Below are 21468 nucleotides of genomic sequence, written 5' to 3' on the forward strand. Positions count from 1 at the left end.
AAACACATCATGTTCCAGCTACAGACACCCTCTTCCAAAGGTCCCTGCAGGACCGAGCCAGGCAGCTGCGTGCATATATGTGTGCTCAGCATCCTGCAATGCACAGGGCACCCCCCACGACAAAGAAGGGCCCAGCCCAGAATGTCAGAATGCCAATGACACCACGGTTAAACAACCCTGCTCTACACTGTGTTGAGACCTTGCACCATCGGTAAACACCACGTGGTAAATGCTCTGTGTTCTGGACGGAGCAAGAGTCAAGCCTACTGGGGCAACTGGGAAAGGCTCCTGCAGGAGGTGCCACAGGGGGCCAGTCTGGGGGAGCAGATGGGCTTTGAGGAGATGTGACCACAGTAGGAGGAAGGACCTGGCAAGTGGGAGACTCACAAAGACTAGAGGGTGAGAGGTTCAACGTGTGTTTCTGGTTCAGCTAGAGAAGGGTTCCCGAGGATTGGTCTTCCCACATCTGCCTGATGATAATGAGCTTCTAAGATGCTTGTTAGAAACACTTGCCGGGTGACCTGGGGAAAGCTGCTTAAGAGCCCCGTTAGCTCGTATGTAAAATGGGGATGAATAACATTAGCCTGTTTCACTGGGTGGTTGATAAGTAAATGAATGAATTCTCTGAGGCACTTATACACAGGCATTACTTTACCATGTGAGCCGTGGCCCTTATAGCCCCCCCTCCAGGATGGGCTATCCTACTTGTGTCTATGCCTCTCCGCAGATCCCCCAGTGTCCCGCCCAGTCCAGGGGCTCAAAAGTATTTGCCAAGGGGACTGGCTCCTTTGCACAATCTTCCTTTAGCTGATGTGTGAGGCGCCTGGGCAGGCCGCAGTGACACCAGGGAGGAGAAACAGGGGCTGGAAAAGGCAAGCACGTGGTCACGACAAGTCCGCCTCAGGGAGCATTACCCGTCCGGAGCTGCCCAGGCTGTCTTCATCAGACTCGTACCTCCGGTTACCGTTTGAGTGGCCCTGAAGGAGGTGAAGGGTAGAGTGAGCCAAAGAGCAGTTCCCAAGAACTGGTCCTGCCCTCCTCCCCAGGGGACCCTCTTCCAGGGGACTCTCCTCCTAGGGGACAGGCTCAGCCCCCTCCAGGAGACCCTGCTCCCAAGGGACAGGCCTGGCCTCTAGGAGGGGCAGCTGGAACTCATGTGCCAAGAAGAGAGAACGCTGGGTAACAGGCAGGACCAATGTGCTGGTGTGCCCACAGCCTTCCTCTCACCCTCCCTGTGTGCACAGATGGAAATGACTCAAAGGCACAGGATCGTGGCGGGTAAGTACCAAGAAAACCTCCTTCCCCTTACCAAAGCTCCCATAATAGGTCTTTACTCGCAGTAACAAAGCTGAGACCAAAGAGCTCTCAGCAAGACTGGTTTGGATGCTCAGATTCAACTCTGGCACACGGGAAAACCTCTAAGTGGCAGACACTGCCTGAGCCACCCGCACCAGTGTCCTCCAGCGCACTCCCCAGGATGGCCAGAACACCACGCATTGAACGGCGTCCTTCCGCCCACACCATTCCAGCCTATTACCCAGCACCCTAGATTCCAGTTTCCTCATAAGAGTTGTCTGCCATTTTCAGTCTTATGTAATCGCTCATACTTGTCCCTTTACTAAATTTCTGGTCCCCATAACCCTGTTTTATCTGAAATGATCTTGGGTATCAATTTACCTATTATGTTCTCACAACGCACTCACATTCCTCCCCACCCTTCTGTCCCCCTGGACAATGAGGCAACAGAACACTCTGGTCTCATTTCCCTGGGGGGAATTCCTTACATGTTCTCGGGGCTCTGGGTCATCCAGCTCACCCCGCTTCTCACTGGGGTATCCGCTGTCCCCACTGTTCTCAGAGTCCTGTGGAGAGAAGATGGCCCTAGGGTCTCAGTGGTCCTCTGAGTGGTGGTTACTTCTGGACACTCAGCCATTTGCTATCTCTCCTTTGTCCTATCACTTCAAGTAACATCCCCTTCCCTCTGTATTGCTGATTGGGTGACAAGGAAACAGTACAAAGTAGTGGCGAAGACCTTGGGCTCTGAAGCCAGACTGCCTGGGCTCAAGTCTGAGCTTTGTGACTTGCCAGCTGGGACCCTGGACAGCGATTTCCTTATCCATGAGGATTCATGATAGGGCCTACAATGAAGGGCTATGAGCAAGAAGTGAGGTGTTACTCACTGAGAGTATGGACCACAGGAAGACCAATCTATTATTAAGAGGGGCTCGGGGAGCCTGGGTGGATCAGTCGGTTGAGCGTCCGACCTTGGCTCAGGTCATGATCTCATGGTCTGTGAGTTCGAGCCCCACATCGGGCTCTGTGCTGATAGCTTGGAGCCTGGAGCCTGCTTCAGATTCTGTCTCTCTTTCTCTGACCCTCCCCCGATCATGCTCTGTCTCTGTCTCAAAAATAAATAAACATTAAAAAACATTTTTTTTTTAAAAAGAGGGGTTCACTGGCAGAAAAACAAAGGCTGGTTTATGACGTATGACCCATGGACACAAATGTAGCACTGAGTGCAGTATTTACTACAATGGAGCCCTCTGCCAAAACTGGGGCACATTTTTTATTCTTCTGGACAATTCGGAATCTCTAACTTCAGTCATTTGTCTACCAGTGTTCAGTTCTGGCCATCTCTGCATGTCACCTGCATCACTATTCGGCTCACACTTTTGTTTCTTTCTTTGTTCTACTAATTAGTATTTCAAACGTACCTCTAAGAACAGAGAATAATAAAATGAACCCCTATGCACCTGTCACCTGGCTTTGTCCGCTCTTTAACATTAGGTCTTAGTTATTTCAGATCTTTTAATTTTTTTTAATTTAAAAATTTAATTTTAGAAAGAGAGAGAGTTGGGGAGAGAGGCAGATGGGGAGAGAAAGAGAACCTTAGGCAGGCTTCACACTCAGTGCAGAGCGCCACACGGGGCTTTGATCCCACAACCCTGGGATCATGACCTGAGCCAAAATCAAGAGTCAGACCCTCAATGGACTGAGCCACCCAGGTGTGCCTGGATCTTTTATTTTTTTTTTTTTAAGTTTTTTTTTTTTAATTTATTTTTGAGAGACAGAGAGTGAGCAGGGGAGGGGCACAAAGAGAGGGAGACACAGAATCCGAAGCAGGCTCCAGGCTCTGAGCGGTCAGCACAGAGCCCAACACGGGGCTCGAACTCACGGACCGTGAGATCATGACCTGAGCCGAAGTTAGATGCTTAACCGACAGGGCCACCCAGGCGCCCTGAAATTCTAAAATGTATTCTAATTCCAGAATGAAATCTATTATAAATGGAACCAAAAAAAATATCTACCTCACAGGTTGTTGAGGCATAGAGTGTCTATCAAACTCTTGAAACAGTCTTACGCTTATTTTTTTCCTTCCACTCAAAAACTCTGAAAAGCAGTCAAGAGTGAACTTTAACCTTTGGAGCAATCCCAGGGTGCGAGTTAAAGTGCACCTGAGGTCTGGGCACAGGTGACACCTCTCAAAGTCTGTTTTTAAAATTCCTGTGAGTTTTTACTTTGACACTGTAATATGTCTGCCTGAATGCAAATGCAGTGCCTTCAGCTTCTGCAGAGTCACCCAGAAGCTGTTGGAAACCTGTCCTGTTTATCCAACCTGAGGGCATCACGCTGGATTGTGCTGTAAGTCACTCGTCTGAAACCCAGGACAGCTCCCTCCCCCCAGGACAGCTGTCCACACGCATGTGGCCAAACCACACCAGGGGTGAGCTTGCTCAGCATTTATCAGAAGGTTGCATTGTTGCTAATTTGGACTCCCTCTTCTGCTACCATCTCCGGGAACTGCAATGGATCCAGCTCTTCTCAGAGGGCACCACTGCCCTGGGCAGGAGGCTGAGAGTCATCCGCACTTCCCTGTGGCCCCTGGCAGTGCCCAGAGCAGACCGGGAGATCCCTCTCCAACTTACCCGGTGATTGTCCAGATGGTCATGGTCTCGGGGTACCATGTTGTCAAGGTCACTGAACACAGGCCAATCTGGGCAGGAGAAAACAGAGATAACGCACTGGCTCTACCATTAAAACTGTCTGAAAGACTGACTACAATCTAGGGCTGAACGCACCTGTCACCAGGCCTTTTCAAAAACTTTTTTGAAAATGGTGCAAAAATGGGGGAAGAAAGCTGTCAGTACCTGGAGGGCTACAGTTCTTTCTCAAGAACTTATTCAGTCTGCCACTTGCTGGCTGTGGCATCCTAAGCACGTAGCTTCACCCCTGTGCCTCCTCAAGGCTGTAATGCAAATAACTTGTGCAACGGGCTTAGAGGCACACGTGCCTGGGCCACAGTTGGCCTTCAGTGAGGTGCAGGTGTGAAAGAAGAACAGCCATTTGTATATCTGGGGCTCAATGAGTTGGAGCAAGTTGGAGAAGCCTCAGATGGCTTAACAACCAACCACCTCCTTCCTGGTGGTTCCCAGTCTCTGTCTCCTCCCCTGAGCTTCCACAGCCAAATCCAGCTTGTTTCCATTTTTATATGGTTTTTAAGAATGGTTTTTCCATTTAAAATGGTTGGAAAAATTCAAAGAAAAGTAATTTGAGATATGTGAAAATTACATGAAATAGAAAATTTAATGTCTTTCTTGGAACACAGTTACACCTACTCATTTACATACTGTCGATGGCCACATTCATGCTGCTAATGCAGAAGCCATAGGTCCCCAAAGTCTAAAATATTTACTCTCTGGCCTTCTAAGGAGAGCCTGTCAACTCCTGCTTCAAACTATACCCAAGGTCTTCTAGTGGAAATGTCTAAAAGGCTTGACATTTGACACTAAAATCTTCCTCTTCTTTTCCTCTACAGCGTCCCCCAGCTGAATAAATGGCCACCCCACCCTTAGAGTTTTTCAGATCAAAACCCTGGAGTCAGCCGTGCCTCCCCTCCACTTTATCAGCAAACTCTATCACTTTAACTTTGAGGATAATGATTCTGTTTTCCTCCTCTGATCTATTCATAGGTCGTTCAGATTTCCTAATATTGAACAACTCTCAGATGCTTGCAAAAACATTATCTGATTATGACGGACTATTCTTTCAAAGACACTACCAGTTTTTGTTAATACCTTATTTAGAATTTCTGTATTGCATATTTATAAGTGGGGTTGGAACGCAGTTTTCTTTTTTTGCTGTTTTGTGAAATTTTGGTGTAAAGGTTTTGCTAGTTTCATGAAACACGGTGAAAAAAATGTTATCTAAAACAGGGTCTGTTTTTGAAGCATTCGGAAGACTTGGGTCTTGAAAACTTATTAAACAAACTCACTCATACAACCATCTGGGCCATGAATCTTTTTGATTAGCATATCTGATTTCCTAACATAAGCGAAAGCCAGTTTAGTTGTGTTCTTTCTGGTGCCTGTCCCCTCCAATCACAACTACCAGGGACCAAAAACGTCACTCACGGAGGTGGTCCAGTTTCTGGCTGTGTGGTGTGGCCGAAGACGGGGAAGAAGGGAGAGAGTCAAAGGTCACGTCACTCATGTTCTCATCTCCAGAGTTTTCTGAAAGGCGAAGGAGCAGGGGGGGGCGACTCCCAGAGAGGGTCCTTACTCGGGGGCTCCCACACTTCTCCTCTGTCCCCCTCAAGATGGTCTTGGCTGATTGCTGGAGAATTAACGGACACCCATGTCACACAGGAGCCCTCTGGGGAGAGAAGGGCTCTTCCGGGAGCGTGCTGTTTACCCAAACCCTGAGGCCCTTTCAGTCAACGGCCCCCATACATGCCTGTTTAGGGACTGGCAGGAAATCTAAAAATAACCAGTGGGGGATTAACCCAAAGGCTTCTAAGAAGGGGCATCTGGTGCAGGAGCTCAAAGCCAGCCAGCAATCCCAAAGTGTTAACCACACTCTACAGCCCTGAGCTGGGGCATACCTGCGGCCACACATCCAGAATCCCAAGCTGGTCTGTCCTGACAATCTCCTACATCTGGTCACGGTAAAAGCGGGGGGCCTATCCTGGACACAGCAAGGTGCCCAAAGAGCCAGGTCCAGGTCTAGTCCAGCCATTTATCAACATGCCACACAAATACATGTACCACACACCTCCCTCACTATCTCTACACACTTGGGCTCTTCACTCTGGTCAAAATAGGTCCAATCAAGCAGACCCCAGGTACTGGGTTAGCGGGGACACTCAGAAGGGCTTTGTGCACTGATCCTGGGAGGAATGAGGGCCACGGATGGGGCTGAGATCCTTCTGGCCCTGAAACTCTTCAAGTAAGCATTGCAGGGCCTGAACTGCCATCACAGAGAAGCACGGCTCACTGCCTGGCAGAAGAAGGGCCCGGTCCCCCTGAGCAGGCTCTCATTGGGCACCCACCAGCAGCTTGGTGTTCTGATTCACAGTGTCCCTCTCTCTTGGTGAGAGGTCAAAGGCAGCGAGGCCCATGCTCTTGCAAATCCGGTTGCAGGCATGAGAGTAGAAGAAGAGCGCCATCCCCCGGACACCTGCGGGCAGAGCAGGGGAGTCTGGAGCAGCGCCTTGCTTTGTGACAGGGGCGGGGCAGTGCTGGGCACCAAAACCACGGAAAGGGCAGGCACTGAAGTGGCAGGGCTCAGGCGTCCCAAGCTTCCACCCCCACCATCTTGCAAAGGCCGATCTACCACCTCAGCCAGTTTCCTCGTGTGCAGGGAGAGCTGACAGATGTGGGGGCACAGGGAGTGTGGTCTCCATGGAAACGGGCTGGCTTTCCCCACCTACCTAGGTTGCCATCTCCAAAGTCAGTGCCTTTCTCGGTGTGGATCTGCGGGTCGGTGTAGAGGTCGCCCACACCCTGGATGTCCACCACAATCAGCTGATGCCCGGAACGCTCAAATGTGAAGTGGCTGAAGGCCTGGGGGTCGGGTGCGGGGGAGACAGGAAGACTAAGGTGACCAACTACAAGAGACCAGGCTGTGGACTACGCATACACACGTCAGCCACCACTGCGGGGCTGCAACACCTCAGCTCTGCCCATGGTGGGGCCTTTCTCTGCAAGAAGAGGTTGCATATGGGGTGCCTGGGTGGCTCAGTCGGTTAAGCGTCCGACTTCAGCTCAGGTCATGATCTCACAGTTCATGGTTGAGCCCCACGTTAGGCTCTGTGCTGACAGCTCAGAGCCTGGAGCCTGCTTCAGATTCTGTGTCTCCCTCCCTCTCTGCCCGCCCCCTGCTCATGCTCTTTCTCTCTCTCAAAAAATAAATAATAAACATTAAAAAAAAAAAGAAGAAGAAGAGGTTGCATAGAGGAAGAGATAAAGGAGGAGCCCTGTTTAATTCTGCAGGGACAGAAGCTGGCTGGCATGTCTCGTTACAGAATCTACTTCAGGGCACTCCGGGAGGCTTGAGGGCCCCCTCGGGGTGAGACCTCATGCCCACAAGGACCCGCCCCTCCAGGGGCCTCACCTGTGGCGTCAGGCGCATGTTGTCATCACGGACAAAGCCCGAGTTGGAGTTGTACTTGATGTACTTGCCCTCAATATAGTGCTCCAGGTGGAAGAGAGGCTTGCCCGGTCTGTCCTTCAGCTCCACCACGCACATCTGCATGATGTCCACCTGGTGGGAGGGGAGCAGCTCAGGCAGGAGCCAGGTGGCAAGCGCCTCCGACACAGAATGCTTGGGAGGAGCCACCTGCCTGGGCCCCAATCCTGGCTCCATCAGTCAGCAGCTCTCTGCAGGCCAAGTGTCCCCAGAATCCACTGTCCCCTTTTCTTTTGAGAATGAAAACCCCTGTGATGGCTTAACTGCGTCTCCCCCAAATTCATATGTTCAAGTCCTAACCCTCAAAGGTGATGCTATTCGGTGGGGCCCTTGGGAGGGGATCAGGTCATGAGTGAGAAGCCTTCATGAACAGGACTGGTGTCCCGATAAAAGTGACCACAGGGCTCCTTTGCCACTTCCGCCATGTGAGGCCACAACAAGAAGTCACTGGCTATGAACCAGGAGAGGACTTCACCAGAATGTGACCAGGCTGGCACCTTGGTTTTGGACTTCCCAGCCTCCAAAATTGTAAGCAATAAATTTCTGTGATTTGTAAGTTGCCCAGTCCGGGGAAGCCTGGGCGGTTCAGTCAGTCGAGCAACCTCAGTCAGTTTCAGCTCAGGTCATGATCTCGAGGTTTGTGGGATCAAGCCCCATGTCAGGCTCCAAGCTGGCAGTGTGGAGCCTACTTAAGATTCTCTTTCTCCCTCTCTCTCTGCTCCTCCCCCCGCTCATGCTCTCTCAAAATAAATAAACTTAAAAAAAAAAAGTTGTTTTAGAGCAGCACAAAGGGACTAAGACAGCCCCCAACTGAGTTCCAACACAATGCACAGCCATCCAGGAGGAATGACATCACTTGGCTTCCCTTGCAGCTAAGTGTGACCATGTGACCAAGCTCATCCAATGGGAATTGAGCATCAGTGATGATGTAACCCCAGCCTGCCCTTCCTCCTCTGGCGTTCCTGAGGCTATAGAGTGGACATCTCCCAGTGAGGCCGACCTGGCCATGTGCTCCAGGGCCACACTCTGGGGTAAGGCAGAAAAACAAGACAGAAGAAACCAGGCTTCTGGATGACTTAAAGAAGTGAGGCACCAGCCCACTCTGAGCCCCCCACCAAAATGGGACCATCAGATGAGAGAGAAAGAAACCATTTTGCCTTACTACACATTTGTGGGTCTGTATGCTAAGCAACTAAGCAGGTGTCTTACACTAATACTGTGAACATGGGCAAGTCAGTTCATCAACTCAGTTTTCTCACCTATGGAATGGGCATCTCACACGTAGCGTGAGAATGAAATCTGCTGATACATGAAAGAGTCTGTCAACGTTTGCTGATGTTATCATTACCAGTAGACATAACTCTAGAGCAATAAACACCAAACTATACCCAGTGGTTCTCTCCCTGCAATGGGGAATTATACACATTCCTTGCCCAATTTCTTTTAACAAGCACATGTCTAATATTGGGAAGGAAACGTGTAAGTCTTGTGAATTGTTTATAAAGTGAGGTTGGTAAGACCTGAGACACTGACTCCCCATGGCTCCCGTCCCCCACAATGACACCCACTGTAGAAGGATCCAGGCCTGGGTTTCCCAAGGAAACAACCATCCAAGGAACCGTTTGGCTGAGTCGCTAGACAGGCAGACAACAGCTGCAGAGGCTGAAGAGGCCCTGAGCTGAGCGTTGCCCTAAACTTGGCCTCAGTTCTGAGAACCAGCCGAAAGGGAAGGAGCAGATGGTTCTCAGAGGTTCTCACCCCAAATGCTGGCTCCATCCCTACAAGGAAGTCTATGGCAAGGCCACCTGCTTGGCCAGTGGGCTCACTACAGGGATGCGGCCGGGAGGGAACAGCCTGTTCCTTCTCAAACAACTATGTCCTTCTCCCTTATCATTTCAAACAACCACACTGTTTAGTGACCCCCTAGGGACTGTGATACAGAGTAAAAAAGACAGGTAACATCCCTGTCCTTGGGGGAGAGAGGCAACCAAAATATTAACTACAGAAACAAGACTCTTTCAGATGGCGCCAACTGCTCCCAATAAAAGGAACCAAAACAAACAGAATGATGTGAGAGAGGGAGACAGCAGAGGAAGGGCTACTTCATTCAGGATGTCCTGGGGCGGCCTCACTGAGCAGGTGACATATGAGCTGAGACTTGAACTAGGAGAAGGAGCTCATCATGCAAGGATGGAGGAGTGGGGGACACAATGATGCAGGCCAGGGGCACAGTCAGGGCAAAGGTCCTGAGGCAGGAACAAGCTTAGGAAGGAAGAGAAAGGAGGCCAGGATGGCATGCAGTGAGGTGGTCACAGCCCCCGTGGGTGGGGACTGTGGTTTCTTGTGTCTACCCCAAGTGCGCTTAACCAAGGGCCCTGCAAACAGCAGGCACTCAATAAATTCTGCTGGATTCTTGGAAGTGCAGCTCTCCCAAAGCTCCCAGGAGATAGTGTCCTGTGTCTAGCAGGTGTTCAAACAACAGGAGAGCTGAGCTTCGAATTAGGCAGGGCAGAGGCACGGAGCGCTATTTCCTCAAATGCCCATAGGCAACAGGAAATTCTGCTAGGCCTGGGGTCAGTAAACACCCTGGGGGCTCCAGTGAAGGAGCCAAATGGGCAGGGGCTTGGAAAGCCTGGATTTGAGCCCTGGCTCCATTCCTGACCGTTTGCACAGGTCACTTAACCTCTTTGAGCCTGGGGCTCCCCAGGGGCAGACATGCTATCCATTCTCCCCTCCTTCTACTTTTTCTTAGGAGCCACCAGCCTCAGTCTACATAGTCTAGGGGAAGGACCCACACTGCTGCCTCTATGGGTGAGCACATGGCTCATGCCTCCCCAATCTGCATATTCCCTCCCCTGACCATTGTGATTGGCTCAGCAATAGGCACCTGACCTAATCAGAGCCAATGAAACCCAGTTCGGAGACTTAGTAGAACTTCTGCAAAAACAAGTGTTGTCATATCCCACCAAGGTTTCTGAGAAGACAGAAAGTGAGCCTGCAGCTGCTAGTGGCCGACACATCAATACAAACAGAAGCTGCCTGTGAGTGATGCCACAAGGAAGGACACCAAGGCTAGAGATGGGGGAGAGTCTCAATATCCTATTGGGTCCCGGATCCAGCCGCACCTGTGGCCAGCCCTATTTCTCAGTTACATAAAGCCAAAACTTCCTTTTTTGGATTAAACCCATTTGAGTGGGTTTCTAACACATGCAAACAAAAATCCTGACTAACAGATCCCATTTATAAATGGGATAAAAGCATTTTAATCTCAAATAACCTCCACGCTCTGGTTTTAGAAATAAATGAGTCTGCATACAGTGTACTTGGCCCATCATGCTCAATAAATGATGATCATTATTAGCTACTGTTAAAACCATAAAGGGAGGGACACCTGGATGGCTCAGTCGGTTGAGCCTCTGACTTCAGCTCAGGTCATGATCTCACAGTTCATGAGTTTAAGCCCCACGATGGGCTCTGCACTGACAGCTCAGAGCCTGCCTCGGATTTTGTGTCTCCCTCTCTCTCTCTCTGTCCCTACTCATGCTGTCTCTCTCTCTCTCTCTCTCAAAAATAAATAAACATTAAAAAAATTTTTTTAAACAAAACAACACCACCACCAAAACCATGAAGGGAACCTGTGACTGGTACCACTGTTGCCCTGGTCTCCAGTCACTGTCTCCGGCTGCCTTGTGTGGGAAGGTGGCAGGCAGGGCTGTCACATACCTGCTTGGGGGGCTTGTGCCGATTATACTCCTCTCCCCAGAGCTTGGCCTCCATCTGTAGACGCACATCCTCGAAGTACACGTCCCTGTCCACAGACTCGATGTAGCGCTTTGCCACGTAGTTGGAGGCCCCCTTCCACTGCTGGGTGTGCAGGAAGTTGGAGAGCTTCTTCCTGGGAGGAAAGGCAGCAGAGGACCCACCTGGGCACCTGGGTTCACCAGGGACCCAGCCTGACTCACGGCACCCTTCAAAGAGCTGGGAAGGGGACCAAGGGACATTGTTAAAGGTCTCTTATCCCACATCTTTTGGCCTCCAAACACCAGAGCAGAGGTTAGTGGGGTATTCCATGTCCTCCCCGAGACCATCCCCATAGCCAGGCCCATCATGTGGTCCAAGGGAGAGCAGAGAGGCTTGGCCTATAAAAAGCAGAGGCCACTGTCTCAGTTTCTCAGCCAGAACTGTTGCATTGCCCCTGCTCTTAGGAGCCTGAGGGAATTCGGGCAGGGCCCCAAGAACCAGGCTGAGTCACTTACGTCCTGAAGCACTCCCTCATAGCTCCGCGGCCAAAGGGCTGAAAGACACCACACAGAGGGTTATCAGTCCCCATGCCCCACCCAAAAGCAATCCTGAGTCAGGAAGAGATTCTCCCCTTGGACATCACCCACCAAATGAATGCCTGGACCTCATCTCAATCCTAAAATCCCTGGGCCCTCCCTCCTTCACCCCAGCACTAACGCCCGACTGAACTTTCAGCCTGGAGGCTTCGGGGGTGACAAGGCCACCCTCCTCCTACCCTCAATGAGGGGAAGAACCCCCAGGGGGTGAAGACGTTATGCGGGAGACAATGCACGTTAAAGAATTTTTTGCAGCCCTGCTCTTCTGTTTTCTGTACCAGGAAAAGAGTGGAAACAACCTAAATGTCCATTAACAGTGTAATGGATAAACCCATCAGGTCTACCCTACTTGATGGAATACTACAGGCGACGAGAATGAATATATTCTATTGTTCTCTTCTACTATTCTATGAAACATAGAGCTGGCCAAAACATGTACGAACATCACAGATGAAATGCTGAGCAGAAGAAGCCACATTCAAAAGAATACACCCTGCGTGGCTCCATTTATAGGAAATACACAAATACGTGAAATGAATCCAGGGAGATAGGTTCGGGATTGGTGCTCACCGTTGGGGTAAAGGAGTAGTGACTGGGGTGCAGGTGGGCTTCAGGGGGCTGCTCGTTATGTGCTGTGTTCACTTTGTGAAACTCATCAAGCCATACCCTTTCCTGAGTGTGTAATAGTCTAAAAACAGTTTTGCAAAACCATCCTCCCCCTGACAATGGAGGAAGTGCTCTATTTTCTAGTCTATTCCTTTTTTTTTTTACCCCCCCCCCCCCAAAGGATGATTGCAAGCCACTTTTTACAGCTTAGGTTTAGGTGGTGGCCTGTAATTTCTGAAAACTGACATACACATCTACAGTCAACTGATTTCGACAAGAGTGCCAAGGATTGTCTTTTGATACATGATCAATATATAAAATGTCCAGAATAGGTTAATTCTACAGAGATGAGAGCAGATTAGTGGTTGCCCAGGGCTGGGGGAGCTGAAGAGATGGGGGGCTGGCTGCTGTTGGGTAAGCACAGGGTTTCTTTTAGAGATGGTGAAATGTTCTGGAATCGATTGTGGTGATGGCTGGATAACTCTGTGACTATATTATATAAACCACTGAACCATACACTTTAAAGTGGGTATGCAGCATAGTGTGTGAATTCTATCTCAATAAAACTGTTATAAAAAATGAAATAAGTACACAACAATATAAAGAATGCCCCGAAGTAAAAACAATAGTGAGTGTAAAGGGGAGGGAACAGGGACAGAAGTCCGCTCACAAAGAATCCCCACTCAGCCCTGTCGTCACTGGGATGGGGACGGCTCACCTGAGATGCCATCTTGATCAGAACTTCATCTTGTAGCCACTCCCCAGTGACAGCATTGTATCTGCAGAGAGAGCCACCCCAGGGCACAGCGTCTGTCACATGATCCTATTACTGGTCTTGGGATCAAGACCACTTAACCCATAGGCCCAGCTGACCTCCTAGGTCGGGTCTGTGGACGCCCTCCCTTTGGCCTCCTTCCCTTTTCTCTCCAATGTGTTGCTGGGCACTTTTTGTGCTGTGGGTGGGTCCGTTCCCCATCTGGCTCCCCTGCTGGACTGTAACTCCCCAAAGGCAGGTCCATGTCCATTTTCTTTACTGCAGGGCCTGGTGCAGGTGGAGTCTTAATAAATGCATGTTGGATGAACTGACAGAAAAAATAAATATCCTTGTTTTAGCCCGTCTACACAACAAATGGCGTGTTCCAGGACAGGAAGTGCCCTTGATCTTGAGGACACCTGTGTGAGGCTCAGCCAGGTAGCTGGGCCTGTGTCCCGGTATAGGCAGGGGTGTGTGTGTGTGTGTGTGTGTGTGTGTGTGTGTGTGTGTGTGTGTGTGTTGGGGTGGGGAAGCTGCAGGAGGACACCCACGGCAGAGACAGAGAAGATTCTCGAACATTTTCATCTCTCCTTTTTCAGGAATCCTTTTTCCCGCAGCAAACCTGCCCCTGGGCCTGGCTGGGCCTCAAATAGATTTGCCTGGTAGAGAGCTCCTCTGCTCAGTAAACCCCTAAATTCTAAAACCTCCCCTTAGGGCTGAGGTGTTCTTAGCTCTAGCAGAGGCCTCCCTGGCCCACCCTTCATCAGGACAGACTCGGAGAGAACAGGCTTCTCAGAGCCTGAAACCTCCATGGGGAAAGACAAGCCTGGCAGGTAACCTCTCCTGGAGCTGGGGGAAGGGATGCTGTCTAGAGCTGGAACTTACTTGCAACCCGTCCGCGGCAAGTACTGTGCCCAATAAATAACGATTATTACTACTACTGTGTAGAGACCAAGGTGAAGGAAACAGTCTACTCTCACTTCCAAGTAAGACTGAAGACTGAGGGTGCCAGGGTGGCTCAGTCGGTTAAGCATCTGACTCTTGATTTCGGCTTTGGTCATGAGCTCACAGCTCGTGAGTTCGAGCCCCGCATGAGGGGGCTGTGTTCAGTGAGGGGCAGGCTTGGGATTCTCTCTCCCTCTCTCTCTGCCCTTCCCTGGCTCATACTCTGTCTTTCTCTCTCTCAAAAATAGATAAGTAGACTTAAAAAAAAAAACAAAAAAACAAAACACTGAAGGCTGAGAGGCACCCAGAAGTTGAGGGAGAGGGGAGATATGGGATGTCAGAAGGATCTCATTTGTCCTTCACAACCATTGACGGCATAAAGGTCAGAGTTGCTCAAAGTTCACTGAGCATTCACTATCTGTGGGGCGTTTAAACAGATCTCTTCAATTAAACTCTGCAGCACCTCTGTGAGATTGGCACAATTATTGTGCCCATTTTCCAGGTGGGAAAACCAAGGCTCAGAGAGGTGAGGAACTTGCCAGAGAGCCAGGATCAGACCCAGGTCAGTTTCAGCTGGAACCCTGCTCTTAACCGGCCTGAGTGAACAGGGAATCTGTCCCAATAAAGAGGTAGCCTGCACCAGTACTCTTGAAAAACTAGGAATAGAGGAGGAAGCCTTCCAGTTTAGAAACTGCCCAGAGACTCCAGCCATCAATGCCTGAGCTCCCTCTGCCAGCAGTCACTTCAGTTAGGAAACAAACAGTTTGGCCTGGTCCCTGGTCCCCAAGGAGGTCTGGGACACACAGAGCTGGCCCAGCATGTGCGGCCTGTGTTCCCAGGGGTTTCCCTGGGTCGCCTGGTGTCTTCAGCCTGGAGGCTATGTGTCACCAACCAGGGAGGAACAGAGTCCATACCCTGCCCTACTAGGGTCCCCACAATGCTGACCTTGGCTGCCAGCACAGCCCCCAGTGCCTGATAGGAAGTGGGCCTCCAGTGGTGGGGAGGAAGGGCATGCCAGGCTCAGAGCCATCTCCTCACAGGGTGGGAGCAGGGACACGGTGCAGAAAGACATAAAGGGCTACGTTGTTTCTGCCTGCCTGTGTGGTATGTGATCTAGACACATCAGAATCAGAGCAAAGCTCCCTGGCACAAGACTGGTTCAGAGAAGGCCATATAACCAAAGCCAGGCCAACGGCATTCCATTATGGAACTTTTGTTTAAAAAAATTCACGAAAGAAAAGATGCTCTTCTGTTGGGTAAAATGAAATGTGAGGCTCTCAGGGAATATCTGTTCCACTGATATAAGAAAGTCTATCTGAGGTCAAAGTGCAACGCATCCTTGGAGCATCTGGAACCAGCCATGCCCGAAGTCCACATGCATGAGCCAAACATCCCCTTCCATGCTTAATGCTGTGAATTGGGTTTCTGTCACCTACATTTGAAACAGTGTTCTGACTAACTGAAAGACACTGAACTGAGAGTCAGAAAGTTAGCTTATTAACTACCTAGGTGACCCTGGGCAAACCTCTATTTCCCCCGGGAAAATTATGGGAAGTCAGGGTGTTGGCTTAGAGGATTCAGACTGGAGGGGTCCACAGAGGTCACGGGATGGGGTGGGGTGGGGAGCTGGGCTCCAGGGCAGGTCCAGGGCCCTCTAATATTATGAACAAAATTAGACATATGTGTGCAACTTTCTGAGATGGCTCTCATCAGATTCTCAGTGTAGTCCCAAATGCTTGACATGATTCATATTCCAGGCTTTTTTATAAGTAAATACATATAGAGGACTTCAACCAGTGCCTGCCACATGGATTTGATACATAAGGGCTACTGTTGTCATAGTTATCTGGTGGTAGTCTGTGGTTTTTGCTATTTTCTTTCTTCTTGATACCCCCAGAAATAACTCTTCTCTGCCCCTGACTTTTCAAATAGGAAATCTATATGCTCATAGCTCTATTTTGTTAATCTTCCTGGGACCAAGTCATCAAAAAGCTGGCATGCTATTTCCATGCATTCTCCTTCCCTTTGGTGGCAACTGTAGGGACCACGTGCTGGGGCAGTGGAACCACAAGACGGGAGTCGCCTGGATCCCTGAGCAGCCCCAGGGTCCCGGAGCTCTCACCCAGCTTTACTCAAGTGAGAAGTACACCTTTGCTGCATTGAGCCCCGGACATATTTGTTACAGCAGCATGTTCAGCCTTGCCTGACGAATACATACATTACAGGACCACACTGAAGAGGAGATGAGATAATGCACAGCACCATAAGCACGCATAAATGCTCAAATACTGGCAGATACTATCATTATGTCCTTCTCCTTGACCTCCAAGGGTATGTAGGCCTCACTGATTATGAGCAGAAGCAGGACCCATACCCCCAAGGACTCCTTGAGGCCTGGGGCCATAGAGCACACCCAGATGAGCTGCCAACCTGTGACGTGTGGCACATTCTGTGGCAATATCCTCCAGGTGGAACTCGGCCCAGGGGTCAGGCATGTGCTTGGCCTTCTCAATTGCATGCTTCCAAGCTTCCTGCAAAAGGCAAAGGGAAGTGTTAGACCAGGGCCTTCTGGGGCAGGGCTGTCTAGCCACCTCCCACCCTATGATTTCCTAGGTGTCTCCCACCTCTGGGGAGGCAGACAGCATCAGTAGTCTCAGAGAGAGACTGTACTCAGAGAGAGAAGTACTCCCAGCTATCATCCTTTGGGAACCAAGTTCCCAAAAGACCCTATTTTTTCTCAAGCAGGCATGGCCTTCCTGTGGGCAGAAGTGACATATCTTTTTTTTTTTTTTTAATTAAGTTTATTTGAGAGAGAGAGAGAGAGAGAGAGAGAGAGAGAGAGAGAGAGAGAGAGAATCCTAAGCAGGCACAGAGGCTGACACAGGGCTCAATCTCATGAACCATGAGATCATGACCTGAGCTGAAATCAAGAGTCGGATACTTAACCAACCGAGCCACCCAGGCACCCGAGAAGTAACATATCTTAACCATGAGACCAAAGAAGAAACACAATACACAGAGGAAAACACACACTGCTTCACCTGCAACCAAAAAGTTGGAAATAAAAATAAGACACCAATCCCCTTCTCCCCCCTTGTTCGGACTGGCAAGCATTTTAATGGCTGCTAATAATTAGTGCGGGCCAGTATGTAGGGGAAACAAGTGCCCTCACATATGGTTAATGGTCTAAACGTCTTCTTAAGGCAACCTGGCAATGTACTGAGATGAAAAACTATGAATTCCTTTATTCTGACCCAGAAATTTTACATCGAGAAATGTGTCCTAGAGAAATACAAACACAAACCTGCAAACGTATATATACAAAGCGTCGCTGTGTGCAAAACCAAATCCAACCCAAATGTCCATCCGTGGGGACTGGTTAAATGTATTTTGGTTTTATCCACTTAAAATGCTCAACAGCCCTGCCAAGTGACTGCACTTACCTACTGGTGGGAATCGTGGACCCTATCAGGGCCAATGTCACCTTTTTATAAATACTGTATAAATCATAAATATGCCCCATTTTACCACCCTAAATGAAAATCATAGACCACATAACCTTCCTAAACTCAGAATATCTCCAACCATGCCAAAGATATGTTGCCTTTATGTAAACACTGTGCTAAGTTCTGGGCTCAGAACAGATTCCCATGAGACATTCCAAGGTCCTGGGGATGCAGGAAAATTCATTGCACAGAACTGTTCTGTCCATTTCAAACTTTTACCATCCATGCCCTCCACCTTTTCAATGCCTTAGTGCCCCTGAATCATTGTGGGGACCAAAAATGTCCCCCCAAACTTTTAAAACCTGTCGAGAAACAGGGCTTTTGGGTACTCACTGGGAAGGATGATATTATGGAGATAAGGCTGATTCTCAACAGTATCATGACACAACCCTGTTTTTTGTTTTATTTTTTTAATTAAAAAAAAACATTTACTTATTTCTTGAGAGAGAGAGAGAGAGAGAGAGAGAGAGCAAGTGGGGGAGGGGCAGAGAGAGAGGGTCACACAGAATCCAAAGCAGGTTCCAGGCTCTGAGTTGTCAGCACAGAGCCTGACATGGGGTTCAAACCCACGAACTGTGAGATCATGACCTGTGCCAAAGTCAGACGCTTAACCAACTGAGCCACCCAGGCACCCCTTGGTTTTTGTTTTAAAAACCTCATTTTATGGGCACCTGGCTGGCTCAGTCAGTACAGCGTGTGAGTCTTGATCTCAGGGGTTGTGGGTTTGAGCCCCACACTGGGTGCAGAGATTACTTTAAAAATAATAGTAAAAAGCTCATTTTATTGCTTTTATAATCCCAAGGTGGAATCCTTTCCTGTCTCTTCCAAACACTCCTCCACCCACACTGGGTAGCAATCCCTTCTCCCTCTTTCTCTGAAGAAACTGAAGCTCTGCCCTGCAGCCTCTTTACGAATCGGTGAGACCAAAACTCCTTCCCAGGCCAGAGGCCTGAGCCACAGGGAGGGTGCTGGATGGTGGCCTGAACACTGGGTGTGGAACAGCAACTCTAGATTTCCTCACCCACCGTCAGTACCCCTCAGCCACTGGGACCAGCTCAGCATCCCATGGACTCAGGCCTAAACAGGACAACACCCCAAGCATGGCCCCGGCCTGAGCCTCATGGCTGGGATCCTGCTCTGAGGAGAAAGGCGCACACACGTGCGCACACACACACACGCACACACACACACACACGCACACACACACACACACACACGGGCCAAACAGGCCAGGGCTCCCTCTCTGCAAAGTCCAAAAATCAAGGCCAGAATTTCTTTCTTCCAATTTGGAAGCTAACTCATGCTTAACAAAAATGCTTAGAAAACAGAGAAGACAAAATTCCAATCTACCATGTCGCCCACCCAGAGCAACGATCGTCAATGCTTCAGATGTGTTCTTTTCCAGATCCTTCCCATGCATGTTTTGTAAGACTGGAATCACACTGTAAACACAATTTACAGCCTTTCAGGAGAGTGGGCCAATGAGACATGGTACTTTATCTAGTGATCTGGATTATCTTCTGGATTCCAAATGTCTGATCTGCTTACTGTAAAAAACCGCAGGGACTACAGAATGTGAAGTAGAAAGTGGAAGTTCTTTCTGACCTGTTGCTCTGAAAACCACAGTTGACAGCTGATGTAGACAGTCTGCAAGTTTGTTCTGACGCATTTGTTAACACATGAATTTAGCATCGGGTCAGGGCCTCCTGTTCCGTTCTGCACCTACTTTTCTCCACTTACCACAGGGCCTTGGACGTCTTTCCATGCCATTCGTACAGGCAGGCTCGGTTGACTCCGTTTCCCTTCTATAGTTCTAAGACATATAATGTATAAATGTACCTTAAGATATTTCTCGAACCTCAGTGGATGGATATTTGTAATATTTGTATTCTCTCCAATAATTCCTAGTACAGACAGTCCTGAAGTGAACACCCTCGCATCTAAATCTTTATGCGATTGTGCAAGATCTCGGTAGGACATATTTCTTGGAAGTGTAATTGCTGGATCACATTTAAAACGTACAAGTTTGGAGTTCTCCTCCAAAAAGTTTCTCCAAAATTATACTCCAAGAGGCTGAGGACGCATCACTTACATTTAAAAATTTTTTTTTCATGTTTATTTTTTTCTGAGGCAGATAGTAAAAGACAGAGTGTGAGCAGGGGAGGGGCAGAGAGAGACACACACACACACACACACACACACACACACACACACACACACACACACACACACAGACTCCGAAGCAGGCTCCAGGCTCTGAGCTGTCAGCACAGAGCCTGATGCAGGTCTGGAACTCATGAACCGCAAGATCATGACCTGAGCCAAAGTCCGACGCCCAACCGACTAAGCCACCCAGGCGCCCCCTGCACGTCACTTACATTTTTAAACACAAACGTGACATCATGAATTTACAAGTCAGCTGTAACAGCTAAGTAATCCATTGTATGGGTTTGTCATTATTGACTTAACCATTCACCTGTGGATCTCCGCTGTCAGACTTTGAGCTTGTTACTATTCTTCCCTGTTATAAATAACCCAGCAGCAGACATGTTTGTAATTAAAACAGTTCCTGAATCTCTGTAGTTAACAAAAAAGGGCCACTGTCCCTCTTATATTCCAGCTGCTGTGAATAGAAGAGATAGACTCTGACCCCTGCCTGTCAAGGAACCTACAGTTCCTTGAGCCTGTCTGGACAAGTGCCCCATTCCCTACCTGCGACACATGCCTCTCCAACTGCGCCTCTCTTAACTGGTGACTCAAATGCTCCCCCAGTTCTCCATTCATTGAGGAGTATCAACAGAAACTATCTCCTGGGGGCACCTTGGTGGCTCAGTAGGTTTAAGCGTCCAACTTTGGCACTTTGGCTCAGGTCAATGATCTTGTGGTTTGTGAGTTCGAGCCCCACATTGGGCTCTGCACTGATGGCTCGGAGCTGCTTTACATCCTCTGTCTCTCTCTCTCTCTGCCCCTCCCCCCGCTCTCAAAAATAAATAAGAATTAAAAAAAATTTCCTCCTGGTTAGAGGCTATGGCTCCAACTGAAAAAACAGTCTAGAAAAAAAGTATTTCAGAATTTGAGGGCACGTTATTTCACAGGATCAAAACGACCTTTTTTTCCAAACCCAGAAAAGAATCACGCCACACCTTGTTGGCAACAGATGGGTTTAGTGCAACTAACTTTTTTTTAAAAGCACAATATAAAAGGTCTTGTACTAAGCTCTGTTCCCTGGACTCTGGTTCCTACCCATGGCTGACTAACTGGGGGAACCTCCATTTCCTTGTTTACAAAAGACAATGAAGAATGTTTTGACTCCTAGTGGCCAACTTTTTTCCTGGGGTAGACACATTCTCTTCAGAAATAGCCAGTGGCAGGGCGCCTGGGTGGCTCAGTCAGCTGGGCAACCAACTTCACTCAGATCGTGATCTCACAGATCGTGAATTCGAGCCCCGCATCGGGCTGTGTGCTGACAACTCAAAGCCTGGAGCCTGCTTCAGATTCTGTGTCTCCCTCTCTCTCTGCCCCTCCCCCGCTCTCTCTCTCCTTCAAGAACAAATAAACATTAAAAAAAAATTTTTTTTAATAAAAAAAAAAAGAAATAGCAAGTGGGTCACTGGGGCACCTGGGTGGCTCAGATGGTTAAGCTTCCGACTCTTGGTTTCGGCTCAGGTCATGATCTCATGGTTCATGCGTTCAAACCCCACATCAGGATCTCTTCTGTTAACACAGAGCCCGCTTCAGATTCTCTGTTCCCCTCTCCCGCTGCCCCTCCCCCACGCGTGCACAGGCACACTCTCTCTTTCAAAAAAAAAATCTTAAAAAAAAGAAAAGAAATAGGGGCTCACTGAGGTTGTAA

At 49.1% G+C, this 21468-nt stretch overlaps 1 protein-coding gene across 4 annotated transcripts in view; it reads right to left on the reverse strand.

Annotated features, from left to right (window-relative positions):
* The window catches only part of EEF2K (eukaryotic elongation factor 2 kinase), a 71430-nt gene that overhangs the window by 15020 nt on the left and 34942 nt on the right, over positions 1-21468 (reverse strand). For all 4 annotated transcript variants that reach the window (XM_047837753.1, XM_047837751.1, XM_047837752.1 and 1 more), the window contains exons 3-13: positions 16540-16640; positions 13129-13189; positions 11724-11761; positions 11191-11362; positions 7393-7542; positions 6710-6842; positions 6329-6456; positions 5412-5613; positions 3927-3994; positions 1785-1862; positions 915-977 (exon numbers count right to left, since the gene is read on the reverse strand). In XM_047837753.1, coding sequence (XP_047693709.1) covers positions 915-977; positions 1785-1862; positions 3927-3994; positions 5412-5613; positions 6329-6456; positions 6710-6842; positions 7393-7542; positions 11191-11362; positions 11724-11761; positions 13129-13189; positions 16540-16640 — 1194 coding nt within the window. The remainder of the gene's footprint in view (positions 1-914; positions 978-1784; positions 1863-3926; positions 3995-5411; positions 5614-6328; positions 6457-6709; positions 6843-7392; positions 7543-11190; positions 11363-11723; positions 11762-13128; positions 13190-16539; positions 16641-21468) is intronic.

Source organism: Prionailurus viverrinus, chromosome E3, assembly GCF_022837055.1.
Source record: "Prionailurus viverrinus isolate Anna chromosome E3, UM_Priviv_1.0, whole genome shotgun sequence".
Taxonomy (NCBI): domain Eukaryota; kingdom Metazoa; phylum Chordata; class Mammalia; order Carnivora; family Felidae; genus Prionailurus; species Prionailurus viverrinus.